This window comes from Canis lupus, chromosome 32, assembly GCF_048164855.1.
Source record: "Canis lupus baileyi chromosome 32, mCanLup2.hap1, whole genome shotgun sequence".
Classification (NCBI taxonomy): Eukaryota; Metazoa; Chordata; class Mammalia; order Carnivora; family Canidae; genus Canis; species Canis lupus.
In genome coordinates, this window is record NC_132869.1 from 11,185,892 (window position 1) to 11,205,279 (window position 19,388).

The following is a 19,388-nucleotide window of genomic DNA, read 5'->3' on the forward strand; positions in this document are numbered from 1 at the left end:
TTCTTAAATAAAATTATTTTTAATTCTAGAGGCACCTAGAGTGGCCCTGTCACAGGAGCATGTAACCCTTAATGTCAGGGTTATGAGCTTGAACTCCAGGTTGGGTGTAGAGATTACTAAGAAAAATAAATAAACTTTTTAAAAAATTAAAATAAAATTATTTGAAACTTTAAAGGCCTAATAAGTTGGGATACCTGGGTGGCTCAGCAGTTTAGCGTCTGCCTTCGGCCCAGGGCATGATCCTGGAGTCCCAGGATCAAGTCCCACATCAGGCTCCCTACATGGAGCCTGATTCTCTCTCTGCCTATGTATCTGCCCCTCTCTCTCTTTGTCTCTTATGAATAAATAAATAAAATCTTTAAAAAAAATAAAAAATAAAGGCCTAATAAGTTGCTTGTTACTATTCTAGTTTGTTACTAAGGGGTTTCATATAAATTATAGATAAATTTTATGTTGAAGTAGTATTTGTTAGTGTTCAACAAACAGTTATTTTAAGTATAAAGAGTCGTAACTTAGGGCTGATAATGTTCCTTAATTATTTCAGATTTTTGATTACCATGCTGAAGGGGATATAGATAAAAATGCTAACAGCCTGAGCAGAACCCCATCTAGTTGCAGCAGTTCTCTGGATTCGATAAAGGCTGATGGGACCTCTCTGGACTTCAGCAGTAAGATCTTTATGAAAGCTAAATAATAGAAGTCATCTGCTTACTTGACTAGTAATAAATGTATTTCAGTTCAGGAAATATTTGAAATTTATGTAAGCTTTTTGGGAGTTATACATTGTTGACAAGTAAAATAATTTTAATTTATTTTTAATTCTTAATTATTTTAATAAATTGAGAAATGATAGAGCATAAAGGGTAATGTTCTTAAGACCATAAAGGGTAATTTCCTTAAGAAGCTTATAATTAGTAAAGAAATATTAAATGGGGCCTTAAAACGGTAGCATAATCTGCCCTATAAATGACTTTTCCCAAAAAGATCTAGCTACAAGATCATGAACTGCACAAAAGCCTGAATGATAATTAAAATTAAGCTTACAGTTTATTTTTGATTAGTTTATTACCTAAATTTACCTTACTTCTAGCACAGCACAATAGTCAAATGGAATCACAGTTTCTCAGAGACACTATTTGTGAAGAGAGCTTGAAGGAGGTATGTCAAACTATTTCTCATTTCTAATGCAACTATATTTCCTCTTTAGTTTTCACTTTTTAAATTTTTTTAAAATTATGATATGTTTCATCTATACAGAAAATTAGATTTTTTTGTTCAGAACCCAGCATGGTAATTAATCATATGGATTAGAAATCACAGTTAGAAGATCTATGTTTTGTTGTTTATCAATTCTTTTGTTACTGAATAACCTTAAGAAATAATATTAGATAAAAATCTGTTCGTGTATAGCTTACAAATATTTGGATATTTCCACAAATATATGCAAAATACTATGAGCTATTTAGAAACAAAATAGGGTGGTTATAGTAAAATGAGCTCACTTTGAAAATTGTGCAAACTTTTTTCTCTCCTCAGAAACTCAAAGATGGGAAAATTACAATAAAGGAGTTCTTTATACTTCTTCAGGTCCACATTTTGATACAGAAACCCCGACAGAGCAATCTCCCAGCCAAAGTAAGTGCAATTTCTTGGCAAAATAGTTATCTCAGTTAAAATGTATTTTACTTGTTTATCAAACTGTATCAAAACAAGTGTTATTCAAAAATAGAAAAATAATCTAAGGAAGCATTTTTTCCTACAGAAAGTTTTTCTAAGGATGCCTGGGTGGCTCATCGGTTGAGCATCTGCCTTTGGCCTAGGTCATGATCCTGGGGATCCAGTCCCACATCAGGCTCCCTGCAAGGAGCCTGGTTCTCCCTCTGCCTGTGTCTCTGCCTCTCTCTGTCTCTCTCATGAATAAATATATAAATCTTTAAAAAATTTTAAAAAAGGAAAAGAAAGTTTTTCTACAGTAAATACATTGTGATTAGCATAAAAATTGGGTTTAGGAGGGGTTGCCTAAGTGGCTCAGTTGGCTAAATGACTCTTAATTGCAGCTCAGTTCTTGATATCAGGGTTATGAGTTTAAGCTTTGCGTTGGGGCTTCAACCTGGAGCCTACTTAAAAACAGAAAATTGATGTTTTTTTTTTTTTTAATATTATAGATTTTTGATAAGGTGAAATTTTATTTTTTTCTCATTCCTTGCAATTTATTTATTTGAGAGAGAGTTTGAGCAAGACAGAGAGAGCACACAGAGGAAGAGGGAGAAGCAGACTCCCTACTGAGGAGGAAGCCCAATATGGGCTCTATCCCAGATCATGACCTGAACAGAAGGCAGATACCCAGGTACCCCAGCAGAAGTTTTTAGTAAACATTTTTCAGAATCATAATAAGATTACATAATATTTGAATTACACAAACTCAATTCAAAAGATTAATAGAAAAATTTGAGTCACTTAATAGGAATATCTTAAGTCTGTCGAACATTTACAAAAATTAGTTATGCCCTTGGCCACAAAGAAAATATTAACTAATTGAAAAAAAATGAGAGATTTGATGGACAATATCATCTGATCTTAATCCAATAAAATTAGAATTAATAAAAGGACTAAAACATTCTTAGCTTCTTGGAAATTGAGAAATACACTTGTAGATAACTCTGAGATCATATAACAGTCTTAATCAAGAATGTTAAGAAAACAAAGTAAACGGGATGCCTGGGTGGCTCAGTGGTTGGACGTCTGTCTGCCTTCGACCCAGGGCGTGATCCTGGAGTCCTGGGATTGAGTCCCACATCGGGCTCCCTGCATGGAGCCTGCTTCTCTCTCTGACTCTCTCTCTGTGTTTCTCTCATGAATAATAAACAAAATCTTAGGAAAAAAAAAACAAGAAACCAAAGTAAAGGAGGATATATAATACCAAACCTTATGGAACATAACAGCAAATATTAGACTTTTGGTAAATAAAATGTAAAAAAAATAAGAAAACCCTTAAAGAGCCTAATTTAAAAAACAGAAGGTTAAAATATTGACGGTTAAGAAAGAAGACGTGTGGGGCACCTGGGTGGCTCTGTTGTTAAGCATCTGTCTTCGGCTCAGGTCGTGATCCCGGGGTCCTGGGATCGAGTCCTGTGTCGGGTTCCCCACTGGGAGCCTGCTTCTCCCTCTGCGTGTGTCTCTGCCTCTCTCTCTGTGTCTCTCATGAATGAATAAATAAAATCTTATAAAAAAGAGAAAAAGAAAGAAAGAAAGAAAGAAAGAAAGAAAGAAAGAAAGAAAGAAAGACATGCTCAGAGTTTTAAAGAAATTTTTTAAAGATTTTATTTATTTATTGCTCCCGGCAAGGAGCTCAACACTGAACTCGATCCCAGGACCACGGGATCATGCCATGAGCCAAAGGCAGGTGCTCAACTGCTGAGCCACCCAGGCGTCCCAAAAAAAATTTTTTTCTTAAGATTTTATTTATTTATACATGAGAGACAGAGAGAGGCAGAGACACAGGCAGAGGGAGAAGCAGACTCCATGCAGGGAGCCCAATGTGGGACTCAATCATGGGTCCCCAGGATCACACCCTGGGCTGAAGGCGGCTCTAAAACACTGAACCACCCGGGCTGCCCCCCAAGAATTTTTTTAATTAATCAACTCTGACAACAAATTTTAAGACCTAAATTATTTTTTAGCAAAATATAAATTACCAAAATTAAAAACTGGAAAACTTTTATTATTGAAAACTTTATAATTTACCATTAAAATTGTCACTAGAACCAAATGAGTTTTTTTTTTTTTTTTTTAAGACTTTATTTATTTATTCATGAGACACAGAAAGACAGGCAGAGACATAGGCAGAGGGAAAAGCAGGCTCCCTGCAGGGAAGCTTGATGTGGGACCAGTACCCCAGGATCACGTCCTGAGCCAAAGGCAGACGCTCAACCACTGAGCCACCCAGGCATCCCCCAAATGAGTTCTATCTAATTTTTAAAGAATGGACCTTCACAGGGATGCCTGGCTGATTAAGTCAGTAGAACATGAGACTTGGTTTCAGGATCATAAGTTTAAGCCCCACATTGAGCATAGAGCTTACTTAAAAAAAAACTTTGAGATAAAATGGAAGGAGAGTGGGAAAAGAAACAAAGAAGGGAGGGAGGGAGAAAGGGACCAACACAAATATGGACATTTGGGGCAGCCCTGGTGGCTCAGCAGTTTAGCACTGCCTTCAGCCCGGGGTGTGATCCTGGAGACCCGGGTTCACATCCTGCATCAGGCTCCCTCCACGGAGCCTGCTTCTCCCTCTGCCTGTGTCTGTGCCTTTCTCTCTCTCTCTCTCTCATGAATAAATAAATAAAATCTTTAAAAATAAAAACAAATATGGGCATTTGGTTTATGACAAAGATGCCACTGCAGAACAGTGGTCTTTTCTATAAATAGTGTTGCATTAATTGGGTATCCATAGGAAAAAAATGACCCTTGACTCATATTTCATATTATACACAAAAATCAATTTTATAGAACACCAAAAACACAAGTGACAGAAATTGGTCTTCCTCAAAATTAAAAATTGTGTTACATGGGGCACCTGGGTGCTTCAGTCAATTGGGCATCTGATTCTTGATTTCATGGTCTCAGGGTTGCGAGATCAAGCCCCATGTTCGGCTTCCACTGCATAAGATTCTTTATTCTTTCTCTCCCCTGCTTACTCACTCTCTCCAGAAAAAACAATCAAAACACTTCTGTGCTACAAATGGTATCATCAAGAAAGTAAAAAGACAACCCACAGAATTGGAGGAAGCATTTGCAAATCATACATTTTATAAAGGACTTGCATCCAAAATATATAAAGAACTTTTTCAACTCAGTAATAAAAAGACAACCCAACTTAAAAAATAGTCAAAGGGGGCACTTGGGTGGCTCAGTTGGTTGAGCATCTGCCTTTGGCTCAGGTTATGACCCCAGAGTCCTGGGGTCAAGCCCCACATTGGGTTCCTTGCTCCTTGGGGAGCCTGGTTCTCCCTCTCCCTCTCCCTCTCCCTCCCCTGGCTTGTGTGCATTCTCTCTCTGTCTCTCTCTGTCAAAAAAAAAATAATCTTAAAATAGTCAAAAGGATCTGAATAAACATTTCTCTGAAGAACATATAAATGGCCAGTAATTCTAGGAAAACGTGTTTAGCATCATTAGTCATTAAGGAAATGCAAGGTAAAACCACAGTGCGGGGCAGCTGGGTGGCTCAGATCATTGAACAACTTACTCTTGGTTTTGGCTCAGGTCATGACCTCAGGCTTGATCACCAAGTCAGGCTCCATACTCAGCAGGGAGTCTGCTTAAGATTCTCTCTTGGTCCCTCTCCCTCTGTCCCTCCCTCTGGTCAGGTGTGCTCTTTTTTTCTGTCTCTCTCTCTCTAAAATAAGTGAATCTTTTAAAATAATAATAAATAAATAAAACCATAACGAATTACTACTTCATACCGACTACAATGGCTGCAATCAAAAAGACAGAAAATAGGGGATCCCTGGGTGGCACAGCAGTTTGGCGCCTGCCTTTGGCCCAGGGCGCGATCCTGGAGACCCGGGATCGAATCCCACATCAGGCTCCCGGTGCATGGAGCCTGCTTCTCCCTCTGCCTGTGTCTCTGCCTCTCTCTCTCTCTGTGACTATCATAAATTTAAAAAAAAAAAAAAAAAAAAGACAGAAAATAGGGACGCCTAGGTGACTGACTCAGTAGTTAAGCACATCTGCCTTTGGCTCAGGTACTCGACTCCAGGATCGAGTACCACATAGGGCTCCCTGCATGGAGCCTGCTTCTCCCTCTGCCTATGTCCCTGCCTCTCTCTTTCTGTGTCTCTCATGAATAAATAAATACAAATCTTAAAAAAAAAAAAAAAAAGAAAGAAAGTGTTGGCAAGGATGTCAAGAAATTAGGATTTTCATACATTACTGGTGGGAATGGCACACCCACTTTGGAAAACAGTTTGGCATTTCCTCAGAAGGTTAAACATAGAGCTATTATATGATTCAGCAGTTCTAAGTATATTCCCAAGAGAATTGAATATATACATGCACACAAAAGTTGTACATGAGTACTGGTCATAATAGCCAAAAGGTGAACTGACTACTAGTTACTTGGGGCTGGGATGGGGGTAGAAGAGAATGAAGAGTGACACCTAATGAGTACAAGGTTTTTTAATAGGGGATGAAAATGCTCTAAATTAGGTTGTGATTGATAGTTGCACAACCCTGTGAAAATACTTCAAAAATTTTTTTAAAAAAGGAAAATACTTCAAAAATTATTTAATTGTATACTTAAATGGATGAATTATATGGTATGTGAATTAAATCTCAAAGAAGGCTGTTTAGAAAAAAATCAATTCCAGGAGTATTGTATATCTAAATGTGAAGTGTAGGGGAGCCTGGATGGCTCAGTTGGTTAAGCATCTGACTTCAGCTCAGATCTTAGCTCATGATCTCAGACTTCAGCTCATGATCTCAGACTTCAGCTCATGATCTCAGGTCCAAGGATCAAGCCCTTTGTCAGGCTCCCCACTTAGTGGGGAATCTGCTTGTCCCTCTTCCTCTGCTCGTCTCACTGCTTGTGTGAGCATTCTCTCTCTCTCTCTCTCTCTCTCAAATAAATAAATAAAATATTTAAAAAAATTAATAGATGTGAAGTGTAAATCAAAGATGGAAATGGGAAAATGGGACACATCTTTTGGGTCCCCAACTTCATTATTCTTTTTTTTTTTTTTTTTTTAAGATTTTATTTTTTTGTTCATGAGAGACACAGAGAGGGAGAGAGGCAGATACCTAGGCAGAGGAGAAGCAGGCTCCATGCAGGGAGCCCAATGTGGGACTCGATCCCAGGACCCCAGGATCACGCCCCAAGCCAAAGGCACTAGGCCAACCACTAGGCCACCCAGGCGTCCCCCAACATCATTATTCTTATCACCATGGATTGCCCCTTCTCACCAGAATTTTCTTGCTTCAGCTCTATATGGGGAGTGGAAAGCTGCCTAGGTGTGGATCCAGAGTCTACATCCTTAGGAAAAGCAGAAAAAGTACCAGGGGACTAGGGAGAAACAGAAGGGATAGATAGGAACAGAGAGTTGCTGCTGAGAGGGTTGAAAAAGGAGAGAATACCTCAGGAGTTAACACTTAAGGGTCTAAATCTTTTTCTTTGCTCTCAGGCCTTGCAGAGATCAGGAGGGTCAGTGTTAGGGAAATAGATCTGGGAACAAACCCATCTAGATAGTTTATGCTATCTTAGGAAAGAAATTTAAAGATCCTAAAGTAGGGAAAGACCAAAGATAGATTATATATGGATCATGGAAAATGAAGTTCACAGCTATGGACATCTGATACAGGACTTGGATAACTGTGAGTCTCTTAGGGTGGAACTGGGGAGAATATTCTTTTTATTCTTTTTTTTTTTTTTTTTTTTTTTTTTTTTAAGTAAGCTCTCTACCCAGTGTTGGGCTTGAACTCAACAACCCCTGAGATCAAGAGTCATATGTTAAAAAGTCTCATGTTTTACCAAGCCAGCTAGGTACCCCTGGGGAAAGTATTCTTGAGGCAAGTGGAGAAGTATGTACTACCCCTTACAGATGCATATACAGCACCCATATGTATTTGCAGTTATAGAAGCTCAGCAGGCATCACAAGCAAAAGGTGTTATTGCGGTACCCCAAGACCATCAACATGCCCATGGAGTGCCTTGGGCAGAAGTACTATAATTTACACTCTTACCCTTCTCAATCAGGTCAAAGAAATATTTATTGCAGGTACCCCTGCCAGGCCTGAAATACCCAAGAACTGATTGTGCATAAATTGGGTACTTAATCAAAATAGATATGTGAAGAGAGGAAGATTGCTTGTGTACATCGCCCTGGGCTCAAGGTTCAGCAAATTAACCTAGCTATTGCATACAGTATAAGCGGATGCAGCCAGTATGTACCCATAGTATGTAAGCCTGATACTCATTGACACTTGCTGTCCTGATGAATCTCTGGGAGCACAGCCCTGTGTTTCACTGGTGGTTATGAAAGTCTGGGAGGGAACCTACTCTTTTTCAACTCAAACATCATCAACTTTTGTTTTATCTCTACGTTTCCCTACTCCTCACCCCTGTTATTTTGAAGCAAATCCCAAGCATCATCAATTTATCTGCATTTCAGTATGTATCCCTATAAAAAGATGAAGACTGACTTTAAAAACATATCCAGATATAACAGTCATACCTTAAAATGACTATTCAGGGCAGCCTGGGTAGCTCAGAGGTTTGGTGTTGCCTTCAGCCTAGGGCCTGGTCCTAGAGCCCCAGGATCGAGTCCCACGTCAAGCTCCTGGCATGGTGCCTGCTTCTCCCTCTGCCTCTCTTTCTCTCTCTTTCTCTCTCTGTGTCTCTCATGAATAAATAAATAAAATCTTTTTTTAAAAAAAATGACTATTCAGTCAGTATTTATATTTCCCAGATTGTCTTTCCTTTTTTTTTTTTTTTTCCAGAGAGAAAGAGCATGAGCAAGGGTAGGAGACAAGGGGAGAGAGTCTTAAGCAGGCTCCAGGTGAAACCCATGTGGGCCCCATCTCATGACCCTGAGTTCAAGACCTGAGCTGAAACCAAAAGTCTGAGGCTTAACTGACTGTGCCACCCAGGCACCCCAGAGGAGAGAGAGAATCTAAAGCAGGCACCACTGCCAGTGTGGAGTTGACTCAGGCCTCGATCTTACAACCCTTGAGATCATGACCTGAGCTGAAATTGAAATCAAGGGTTGGACACTCAATTTATTGAGCTATCCAGGTCTCCTCCCTGATTGTCTTAAGCATTATTTTCCCATTTACTACATTAAGACCCAAATGAGGTCAATATATTCTAATTGATTGCTATCTCTTAGTCATCTTCTAAACTGTAAAGTCCCCTTCCATCTCTCTCTCCTTTTTTTTCTTTTTAATGAAGAAACCAGGTTTTTCTTTAGAGTTTACCAAAATATGCATTTTGTCAATTGTGCACACCCAGATTTTATTTTATGTTATGTTATTTTATTATTTATTTTAAAGATTTTACTTATTTATTCATGAGAGAAACAGAGAGAGAGAAAGAGAGGCAGAGACACAGGCAGAGGGAGAAGCAGGCTTCATGCAGGGAGCCCAATGTTGGACTTGATCCTGGGACTCCAGGATCACACCTGGGCTGAAGGCAGACGCTAAACTGCTGAGCCACCCAGGGATCCCCCCAGATTTTATTTTAACCTGTTCTCTGTCTTTTGTACTTTTTACTGATTGGCATAGGCTTTATCAGATTCAGAGGTTGTTTTTTAAGTCATGCTTCCATCAGGAAATAATGTCTGGTGATGATGCACAGATAGTCATTGATGATTATTATCTAGATCTAGTCATTCACTAGGAGTTGTAAATTAGTAATTGTAAACTAATTCATTTATTTTTCATTTATTGTCCAAATACTTCTATAAAAAGAAATATTTCTTTGCTAACCATTTGGCTCCCGTATGAAGGCATTTAGCCATTTTCCCAAGGAGGCTTGATGTCTTTGAGTGAGAAAACCATGTTTTAAAAGCACAATATGGGGACGCCTGGGTGGCTCAGCAGTTGAGCATTTGCCTTTGGCTCAGGGCATGATCCCAGAGTCCTGAGATCGAGTCCCACATTGGGCTCCCTGCATGGAGCCTGCTTCTCCCTCTGCCTCTGTCTCTGCCTCTCTCTCTCTGTCTCTCTCATGCGTAAATAAATAAAATCTTTAAAAAAAAAAAAAAACCCCAATATGGGACTCCTGGGTGGCTCAGCAGTTGAGCATCTGCCTTCAATTCAGGACGTGATCCTAGGGTCCTGGGATGGAGTCCCACATCAGGGTCCCCACAGCAAGCCTGCTTCTTTCTCTGCCTATGTCCCTGCCTCCCTCTGTGTCTCTCATGAATAAATAAATAAAATCTTTGAAAAAATAAATAAAAAGCACAATCTGAGTTCTAATGTTTCCATTTCTTTTTGAATCAGTGAATAAGCTTTGATTTTTACTTACAAATCTAGCCTTTAAAATGCCTTTAAGAAAGAGAATCAACTTCAGTTATAATTGTTTTTATCACTTTTATATACTTTATTAGCACATCTGCTAACTGCCTTATTTTACATATGTCAGAAAAGTTTGAATTCAAACTTTTGAGTCTGGGTGGCTCATCTGCCTTCGGCCCAAGGCATGATCCTGGAGACCCAAGATCGAGTCCCGCGTCAGGCTCCTACATGGAGGCTGCTCCTCCTTCTGCTTGTGTCTCTGCCTCTCTCTCTCTCTCTCTCTCAAGAATAAATAAAATCTTTAAAAAAAAAAAACTTCAGTTACTTCCTTTTAATCTATTAAATAAAAGAGAGTAAGAAGAAGCTAACATTTATTAGATTTATCAGGCCTGGACTTGGTAACCTAAAAAAAATTTACCCTTAAAAGACTGGTCAATATCGTGCCCAATTTATAGATGAGACCAGATCTTGGAGTCGTAAAATGACTTATTCTGTACCATACTGGCTATGAATAATGGGCAGTTGTGCGATTTTTGTTTGGTTTTTATATGTAATGTGATATAAGGAGCTGATTTGGCTTTTTCAGTACTGTATAAAGGACATCAAAAAGTCATTGGATTTTGGACACCTGGCTGATCCAGTGAGAAGAGCATGTGACTTGGTCTCGGGGTTGTGAGTTTGAGCCCCATATTGAGTGTAGAGATTACTTAAAATCTTTAAAAAAAAAAGGGGGGGGGCACCTAGGTGGGGCTCAGAGATTGAGCATCTGCCTTTGGCTCAGGTTGTGATCCCGGAGTCCTGGGATCAAGTCCCACATCAGGCTCCCCACGAGGAACCTGCTTCTCCCTCTGCCTGTGTCTCTGCCTCTCTCTGGTTCTCTCATGAATAAATAAATAAAATATTTTTTAATTGTAAAAAAAAGTCATTGGATTAGAGGTATAAAATGTTTTTTAAAATAACCAAATTTAAAATTAATTAATTAATTAAAATAAACCAAATTTTTTGGGCAGCCCGGGTGGCTCAGGGGTTTAGCACCACCTTCAGCCCAGGGCCTGATCCTGGATTGAGTCCCACGTCAGGCTCCCTGCATGGAGCCTGCTTCTCCCTCTGCCTGTGTCTCTGCCTCTCTCTCTCTCTCTCTCTCGTGAATAAATAAATAAAATCTTTTTAAAATAAAATAACCAAATTTTTACTGCCTTATTTTACATATGTCAGAAAAGTTTGAATTCAAACTGGGATAGAAGTAAGGATCAGCTAGAGAATGGGAATAGAAAAGAATTATCTTAGGAAACTGGCATCTTTCTTTCTTTTAATGAAAGGGTTCCTGGTAAGTTTGAACTTTTAGGTACCGATTTTCTGAAAACAACACATAACCATTTTCAAACTACTGTCAATCACATGTGAGTGGAACATCCACTACACATCTGTGGGAAATGGACTTTGATGTCAGACATTTGTATTCACATTCCAACTAGTAGCTTACCAATGTATCATTTTCATAGAATAATCACATTTTTCTTTGTAGAACTATAAAATAAGCACTTTGAAATTTGAAACCGCTCTTAAACATGGTTTTATCTTCAAACTACCAGTATTAAAAAAAAAAAAAAAAAAAAAAAAAAAAAAAAAAAAAAACAAACTACCAGTATTGAGGAACTGATTTTCTTTTTTTTCCAGTTTACTATAAACACACCACCTACTCTGGAAGACCTGATGTTAAGTCAGTATGTTTACCGACCCAAGATACAGATTTATAGAGAAGATTGTGAAGCTCTTTGCCAAAAGATTGAAGAGTACGAAAGTATTTTTGCATGTGCTTTGTTGGATGGATGTATAATCTTTGTGGTAAAGTTTTAATTAGAAAAACACTGGCATAGGAAAAAGTTCATGGCATTAGTTGGCAGTGTGATACGGTATATGGAAAAAATCAGTTTTGTAGGCAAAAAGATTGAAGTGCAATCCTGGCAACAGCACTAGCTGTGTAACTATATAAATCATTTAACTTTCATTTCAACATCGATAAATAAGGCATAATAATCCTACTCAGCAGGTAGAAATGAGAAGTAGAAATAGTGTGTGTAAAACATTTTCATGCCACTCATAGCAAAAATATCTCCCCAGTAAATGGTTATAAGGGTATGATACCATAAATTAATTACAAAAGAACATCTTCAAAAGAAGATAATACCCTCTAGAAATTTAATATAGTGCCTGAAATCAAGATTGCCTTTAGGTTTATAATTTTATCACATTTGCCCTTGATTTGGATGTATGAAAGAACATGGTATTATTCAGACTATATTGCTCAGTGCTTTGGTGTATGTAGATGCTGCATACTAATTTACAGATGAGTTATATCTAAGCTTCCTCAGGTAATTAGACTTGCAACCCAAAATATATTTATGTCATACTTAGAACTATCCCACTAAATTTGTACCAATCTAACAAACAGAAAAGAAATAAAATGATTTTTAAAGAACTATGTAGTTTTAAAACTAAAAACTTAAGATGCTGTTAAATTATAATACTACAGATTCGTCTGATTCTGGTTTTTCATTCAACTGTATATTGACACCTACTATGTGCCAGGTACTATGTGCCAGTACTAAGTACTATGTACTGGGGTTCATCCATGAACAAGACAGAAAACTTTCTTTATTTTCATGTTTAAAAGAGTTGAGTGTCTCAAAATTTGTTTTAGAATGTTTTATTTTGAATAATGTAGGATCTCACATGCAATGCAGTCTGTTTAGATGTGCTCTACTGTTTGATTTTACACTTACACGTTTCTGTATTTAGTATATTCTAACCCTGATAGAAATTTTTTTTTTGAAATTTCTTAATAAAAAGAAACTAATATATAATTTGCTACTTTTATAAATCCTTTTGTGTAAAGGTGAGATAAGACTGAATTGGGAACTTTTACTTAAAATAGCAGTTACAAATTCAAAATCACTATGCATTGATAGGCCTTAAGGATTCTTTAATAGCAACATGTTTTCATCTGGAACAAGTTGATTAAGATTGTGAGCGAAGTTTTTTTGATGCATAAAATTCTTAAACTGTACTACAAGTATTGAAATAATCAGGCTGACCACTGTTCTTGAATGAATTCCCCTTTTTTAATATACAAAAGAACTAGGAATAATTAAATTAAGTATGCCTGTAAATCTCCGTTGGTTCATCCAAGCTGACTTCTGAACCCTGTGCTAATTATTAACTTTTCTATATTTTAGATTAAAGCTTTCTGCATTGAACCAGGATAAATTGTTGACTGACATAAATAGGAACCTGTGGGAAAAAATGAGACACTGCTCTGATGAAGAGGTATTTTTAGTTCATTTTCTTTTTTTTTTTTTTTTTTTTTTTTTAGTTCATTTTCTGAATGGGAATCAGTATAGACATTTTGAACCTGTTTATTGTGAAATAAGTAATTGTTACTTGGTAATTAGTGACGAGTTCTTTAACTTCTCAAGTATAGTATGTTACAAAGGATTTTATTTAATTATATGGGAGTAACTTAAAATATATAATCTTTCAAACCTGAAATGATCAATTTAATATATGAAATATATTTGAAGTTTATTTAGAATTTCCTCCTACTTGTTTACTTTTCACTAAGATTTAAATGGGGAAAAGATTTACTTTAATTGGTTAAATAATTAGCAACTCATTTTATATGTGCTCTAATATATTTTAAAAGTTTTATTAACTAAGAGCTTGTCATTTTCTAGTTTGCAATATGAATGAATGAATTAAAAGCAAGAATTAAAGTTGAGATCTTTGGTTCTGTTCTTAAACTACTAAATGTAATTAAATTTGCAAATGAGAAGTGCCCGGCTTTAGGAATCAGTCTACCATGGGCAAAACTTAGCACAGAGCAGCTGAACCAGCCTTCCTTGACCATTTGCTTTTTCTAACTCATTTGTTTTAGTATGCTCTAACCTTTGATTTTCCCTTGCAGCTGAAGGTCTTTGGAATTTACCTGAACAAAATAAAATCACATTTTACCAAGATGACTAAAGTTTTTACTCACCAAGGAAAAGTGGCTCTCTATACCAAGCTGGTACAGTCAGCTCAGGTAATTTGAGACAGTGAAAAGCACAAAAAGAAAAATCTATTAAAATTACTTTATAGTAGTTATAGAATATGAAGAGTGCTTCCTAGGGAACATGGTTCACAAAGATGTGGGGTTCTATTTATTAAAAGTAGGAAATCTCGGGGCAGTCCGGGTGGCTCAGCGGTTTAGCTGATGTTGGGTATAGAGATTACTTAAAACCAAATCTTTAAAAAAAAATAGAATTTTCGAGATGCCTGGGTGGCTCAGTGTTTAAGCATCTGCCTTCAGCTCAGGGGTGATCCTGGAGTCTTGGGATCGAGTCCCACATCGGGCTCCCTGCATGAAGCCTGCTTCTCCCTCTGCCTATGTCTCTGCCTCTTTCTCTGTGTCTCTCATGAATAAATAAATAAAATCTTTTTTTTTTAATTTTTATTTATTTATGATAGTCACAGAGAGAGAGAGAGAGAGGCAGAGACACAGGCAGAGGGAGAAGCAGGCTCCATGCACTGGGAGCCCGACGTGGGATTTGATCCCGGGTCTCCAGGATCGCGCGCTGGGCCAAAGGCAGGCGCCAAACCACTGCGCCACCCAGGGATCCCTAAATAAATAAAATCTTGAGGAAAAAAATAGAATTTTGTTTTCAGTAATATATTTAACATCTCATATTACATGGAAATATTGGAATCAAAGAAAGTACAAAATATAAGTTTATGTTATGTATGCTTTTTAAAAACATTTTAAGCCCAGAGTGAAGCTTTGACCTTCATTTTAAGGTTTGTGAATTCATGATATAGCAATATGTCAGCAAGTTTAACCATTTATAAATGTTAAAATATTTGTTTAGAAGTTTGTTTTAGAGGTTTAACTTGACAATATAATATTGTGTGTTTAGAATGAGAGGAAGAAACTTCAGATAAGGATAGATGAGATGGACAACATACTTAAGAAGATTGAGAACTGTCTCGCTGAAGTTGAAATAGGTAAAGTATTTTGAATACTTTTCCAAAAAGATAATTTAAATTTATCTAAATACTTCCCTACAGTACAGATTGCTAGTATCACTTATGTTGAAGCCTGGTATTAGCAACTTGAGACATTAAATTAGAGCAAAATAAAACTCTTTTCCTGTGGTCATCCATAGCTTAATCAACAAGAGATGCCCAAGATAATAAATAAATCTCTTTAGAAAGCTCTTGGGATGGGGACCCCTGGGTGGCGCAGCGGTTTGGCGCCTGCCTTTGGCCCAGGGCGCGATCCTGGAGACCCGGGATTGAATCCCACGTCGGGCTCCCGGTGCATGGAGCCTGCTTCTCCCTCTGCCTGTGTCTCTGCCTCTCTCTCTCTCTCTGTGACTATCATAAATAAATAAAAAATTTGAAAAAAAAAAAAAAAAAAAAAGAAAGCTCTTCATAGGGGTGGCCCGGGTGGCTCAGTGGTTTAGCGCCACCTTCAGCCCAGGGTGTGATCCTGGAGTCCCAGGATCAAGCCCCACAGTCAGGCTCTCTGCATGGAGCCTGCTTCTCCCTCTGCTTATGTCTCTGCCTCTCTCTTTCTCATGAATAAATAAATAAAAATTAAAAAAATTAAAAAAAAAAAGCTCTTCATATCTTTAAAAGGGGGGGTGGGCGGAATCCCTGGGTGGCTCAGCGGTTTGGCGCCTGCCTTTGGCCCAGAGCCTGATCCTGGAGACCCCGGATTGAGTCCTGTGTCAGGCTTCCAGCATGGAGCCTGCTTCTCCCTCTGCCTGTATCTCTGCGCCTCTCTCTCTCTCTCTCTCTCTCTCTCTCTCTCTCTGTGTCTTTCATGAATAAATAAATAAAATCTTTAAAAAAAAAGAAAGCTCTTGGGATCCCCGGGTGGCGCAGCGGTTTGGCGCCCGCCTTTGGCCCAGGGCGTGATCCTGGAGACCCTGGATCGACTCCCACGTCGGGCTCCCTGCATGGAGCCTGCTTCTCCCTCTGCCTGTGTCTCTGCCTCTCTCTCTCTCTCTCTCTCTGTGTGACTATCATAAATAAATAAAAATTTATAAAAAAAAAAAAAAAGAAAGCTCTTCATAACGTAGATCATAATCTTATTTTTTAAATAGATGAATTTTTTTCTTTGAAAATTATCTCTCCTTTCCCTTTGACCTCTCATAGTCCTGAATTGTTAGTATTTTTGTCCTGAAACTGCTTTCTTGAACACAAAATTCCACATAATTATCAAATTTGGAATCTTTTAGTCCTTAGCCATCTTGACCTCTTTCAACATTTGACGCAGATGATTATTTTCTTTCTGAACCTTTCATCTATTTCAATCTCTGTGAGGGATGCCTGGGTGGCTCAGCAGTTGAATGTCTTTTCGGCCGAGGGCATGATCCTGGAGTCCTGGGATCAAGTCCCACATGGGGCTCCCTACATGGAGCCTGCTTCTCTCTCTGTCTATGTCTCTGCCTTTCTCTCTCTGTGTCTCTCGTGAATAAATAAATAAAATCTTTTTAAGAATAAATAAAATAAACCTCTGTGATATTGTACTGCTATGACCGTATGCTTTTTTCTGACTATTCCTTTTAGCCTTTCTATTGGTTTCTCTCTAGCCTCCTGTGTAGGCATTAAGATTTTATCATCCACTCATTTCTGTATTCTCTCCCTTAATGCTTTCATCTGCCCTTAACATTTGTTTTTGTATGAATGATTCCCAAATTCATTTAAATTCATCATTTGTTGAACACCTACTACATGCCTGATGCTGTGCTTACCAGCAGAGAAAAAGGTATTATAAACACAGATTTTGACCTTGAGTAGCTTATAATTATTCTGAGTGAGGACATCTTTAGCCTCCTCTCTCTGAGTTCCAGACTTAACATTTCTAGCTTCCTGCTGAACCACTATGCAAAATAAATGTCTTTAAGTACCTTAAACTCTCTGTGAATAAAGTGGAATTTATTGTTTTCTCCCATTTCCAAAATAAAATCTGAAAACTTGCTCTCCCTATGATGTTTCTTACCTCTATGAAAGGCATCACTATTATTATATACTGTAAAAAGCTAAAAACTGTGAGTCTCTCTTACCAAGTCCTGTCATATCTACTACTTCAGCATCTCTTGTATTCTTTCCCATTCCCATTAAGGCTATCAATTCTGACATGCTATTTCAAGTCTTTAATCTTTATACATTCCTAACTTTATTCTGTCTCCTTCCAGTCCAGCCTGCACATTGCTGCCAGACTAATTATGAAAAACAATTTTCATTGTTACTTCCTTGAAGAACTTGTCTTTCTATTTAGAACAAAATAAAGTCCAAACACCTGAGCTTGACATTTAACATTCTCTACAATCAGTTTTTCCTACAGTCCTTTTTAGATCTTCCTTTCTTACATGATTTAAGTACTTACTGGACTGGTAAGGTTAACAAAGAAAAGACAGTAGGTTATATTAAGGGAGGCTTATGTTGATGAAGAAAAAAGTAGACTCAAATTATGTTTTTGAGGTAAAAATCTAAACTTGTTTGGATGTGGAAGGGGAAAGAGGTTTTTTTAAGGATGAGGTTTTAAGGTCTCAAAAAAAATTTTTTTAAATGTGCATGTATGCATTTGTGTATGGGTATGTGTTCCTGCTTCTTACCCATGGATTGCCTAACAATAACATTGATGTATGCAAATTACATATAAACAATTCACACCTCAGAGTTATCCCTGAGAAGTTGCTATTGGAGATCAAATATTGCCATATCACTTTGTCTGCCACTAGAAGCAAGTCTTTGTATGAAACTATAGTTAGAGTTTAGTGCTTTATTAGTGAGGAAAGGTGGGGAATGATAAGTGTTTGTGAAATATTGTTAATACTTCATTTGGGTCCATCTTTTTTTCTCATCTCTGGTTATTTTTGACTGAGTTATTCTAATTCATATTGCCTACTTAGAAACTAAGAATTTGGATGAAGAGAAAGACAATCCTATGGAAGAATGGGATTCTGAAATGAGAGCCGCAGAGAAAGGTAACTGAATTAATTAAGGAGATAAATGGGAAATCAACAACCTATTCTTTATTTAGGTGAGATTAAGTGATACAGAATAGAACAGATGATTTTTGTAGCAACATTTTAATGTGTCCATTCTGATATAATTGTTTTTTTGTTTTTGTTTTTCCAAAGAACTAGAACAGCTGAAAACTGAAGAAGATGAGCTCCAAAGGTCAGCCTTCAGAAAATAAGCTAAACTTTACAAGGCTAAATGACTTCCTGCCTCCAAAAACTGAGGCGATTTGGCACATTAGTATTGACTTAAGACTGACTCAGTGGGATCCCTGGGTGGCGCAGCGGTTTGGCGCCTGCCTTTGGCCCAGGGCGCGATCCTGGAGACCCGGGATCGAATCCCACATCGGGCTCCCGGTGCATGGAGCCTGCTTCTCCCTCTGCCTGTGTCTCTGCCTCTCTCTCTCTCTGTGACTATCATAAAAAAAAAAAAAAAAAAAGACTGACTCAGGAAAAAAAAGAAAAAAAAAAAAAAAGAGACTGACTCAGGACTTCTGCTTCACCTTGAATTTGACCCATCTTAGTTGACAAAATTTTCTAAGCACTTACTATTTACAAAGCATTAATCCAAGATAGTATTTCTCAAGCTTGAATAGTAGAATCCTTTTGAAGAAAATAAACCTAGCATTAAGCTGTTTCTATATTGTACTTTTATATTCTACTAAGTATAAAATGAGGTATCTTATTCTGTATGTTAGTAAATTGAACACCAATAAAAAAATAAATTAAAAAAAAATAAATAAAATAAAATGAGGTATAGTTTTCTTACTGTCATGGATCTTATTAAACTATAAGACTAAAAGGAATTGGGCACCTGCATGGCTTAGCGGTTGAGTATCTGCCTTTGGTTCAGGCAGTGATCCTAGGGTCCTGGGATTGAGTCCTTCTTTGGGCTCCCCATAGCGAGCCTGCTTCTCCCTCTGCATATGTTTTTGCCTCTCTCTCTCAGTCTCATGAATGAATAAATAAAATCTTAAAAAAAAAAAAAAAAAAGACTAAAAGGAATCAAATACAAATAATGACAAACCCATAAAATTCCAACTGACATTAATTTGACAGGTGATAATGTTTAGCTAAAGTTAAATTGACTAAAAAGGTATAAGTTCTATTTAGCTCTAATAAACTAAACAAAACCAAACATTGGCAGCAAAATTATGGCATGTCTCAGTTTTAAGGTGGGCATTCTTATGATCTACATTATGTTTTTATTTTATCACCAAAATAAAAGGTAAATTTTAATAATCTTAAAGAATATACAAATCTTCATGGATCCTAATTTTGAGACCATTGATTTAAGCCTTTCCTAATTAG

The 19,388-nt window shown here is 37.5% G+C and overlaps 1 protein-coding gene across 3 annotated transcripts in view; it reads left to right on the forward strand.

Annotated features, from left to right (window-relative positions):
- The window catches only part of KNL1 (kinetochore scaffold 1), a 71,213-nt gene that overhangs the window by 43,610 nt on the left and 8,215 nt on the right, over positions 1-19,388 (forward strand). For all 3 annotated transcript variants that reach the window (XM_072808162.1, XM_072808163.1, XM_072808165.1), the window contains exons 11-19: positions 545-668; positions 1,091-1,158; positions 1,537-1,635; positions 11,686-11,801; positions 13,245-13,335; positions 13,973-14,089; positions 14,961-15,048; positions 17,967-18,041; positions 18,198-18,237. In XM_072808162.1, coding sequence (XP_072664263.1) covers positions 545-668; positions 1,091-1,158; positions 1,537-1,635; positions 11,686-11,801; positions 13,245-13,335; positions 13,973-14,089; positions 14,961-15,048; positions 17,967-18,041; positions 18,198-18,237 — 818 coding nt within the window. The remainder of the gene's footprint in view (positions 1-544; positions 669-1,090; positions 1,159-1,536; positions 1,636-11,685; positions 11,802-13,244; positions 13,336-13,972; positions 14,090-14,960; positions 15,049-17,966; positions 18,042-18,197; positions 18,238-19,388) is intronic.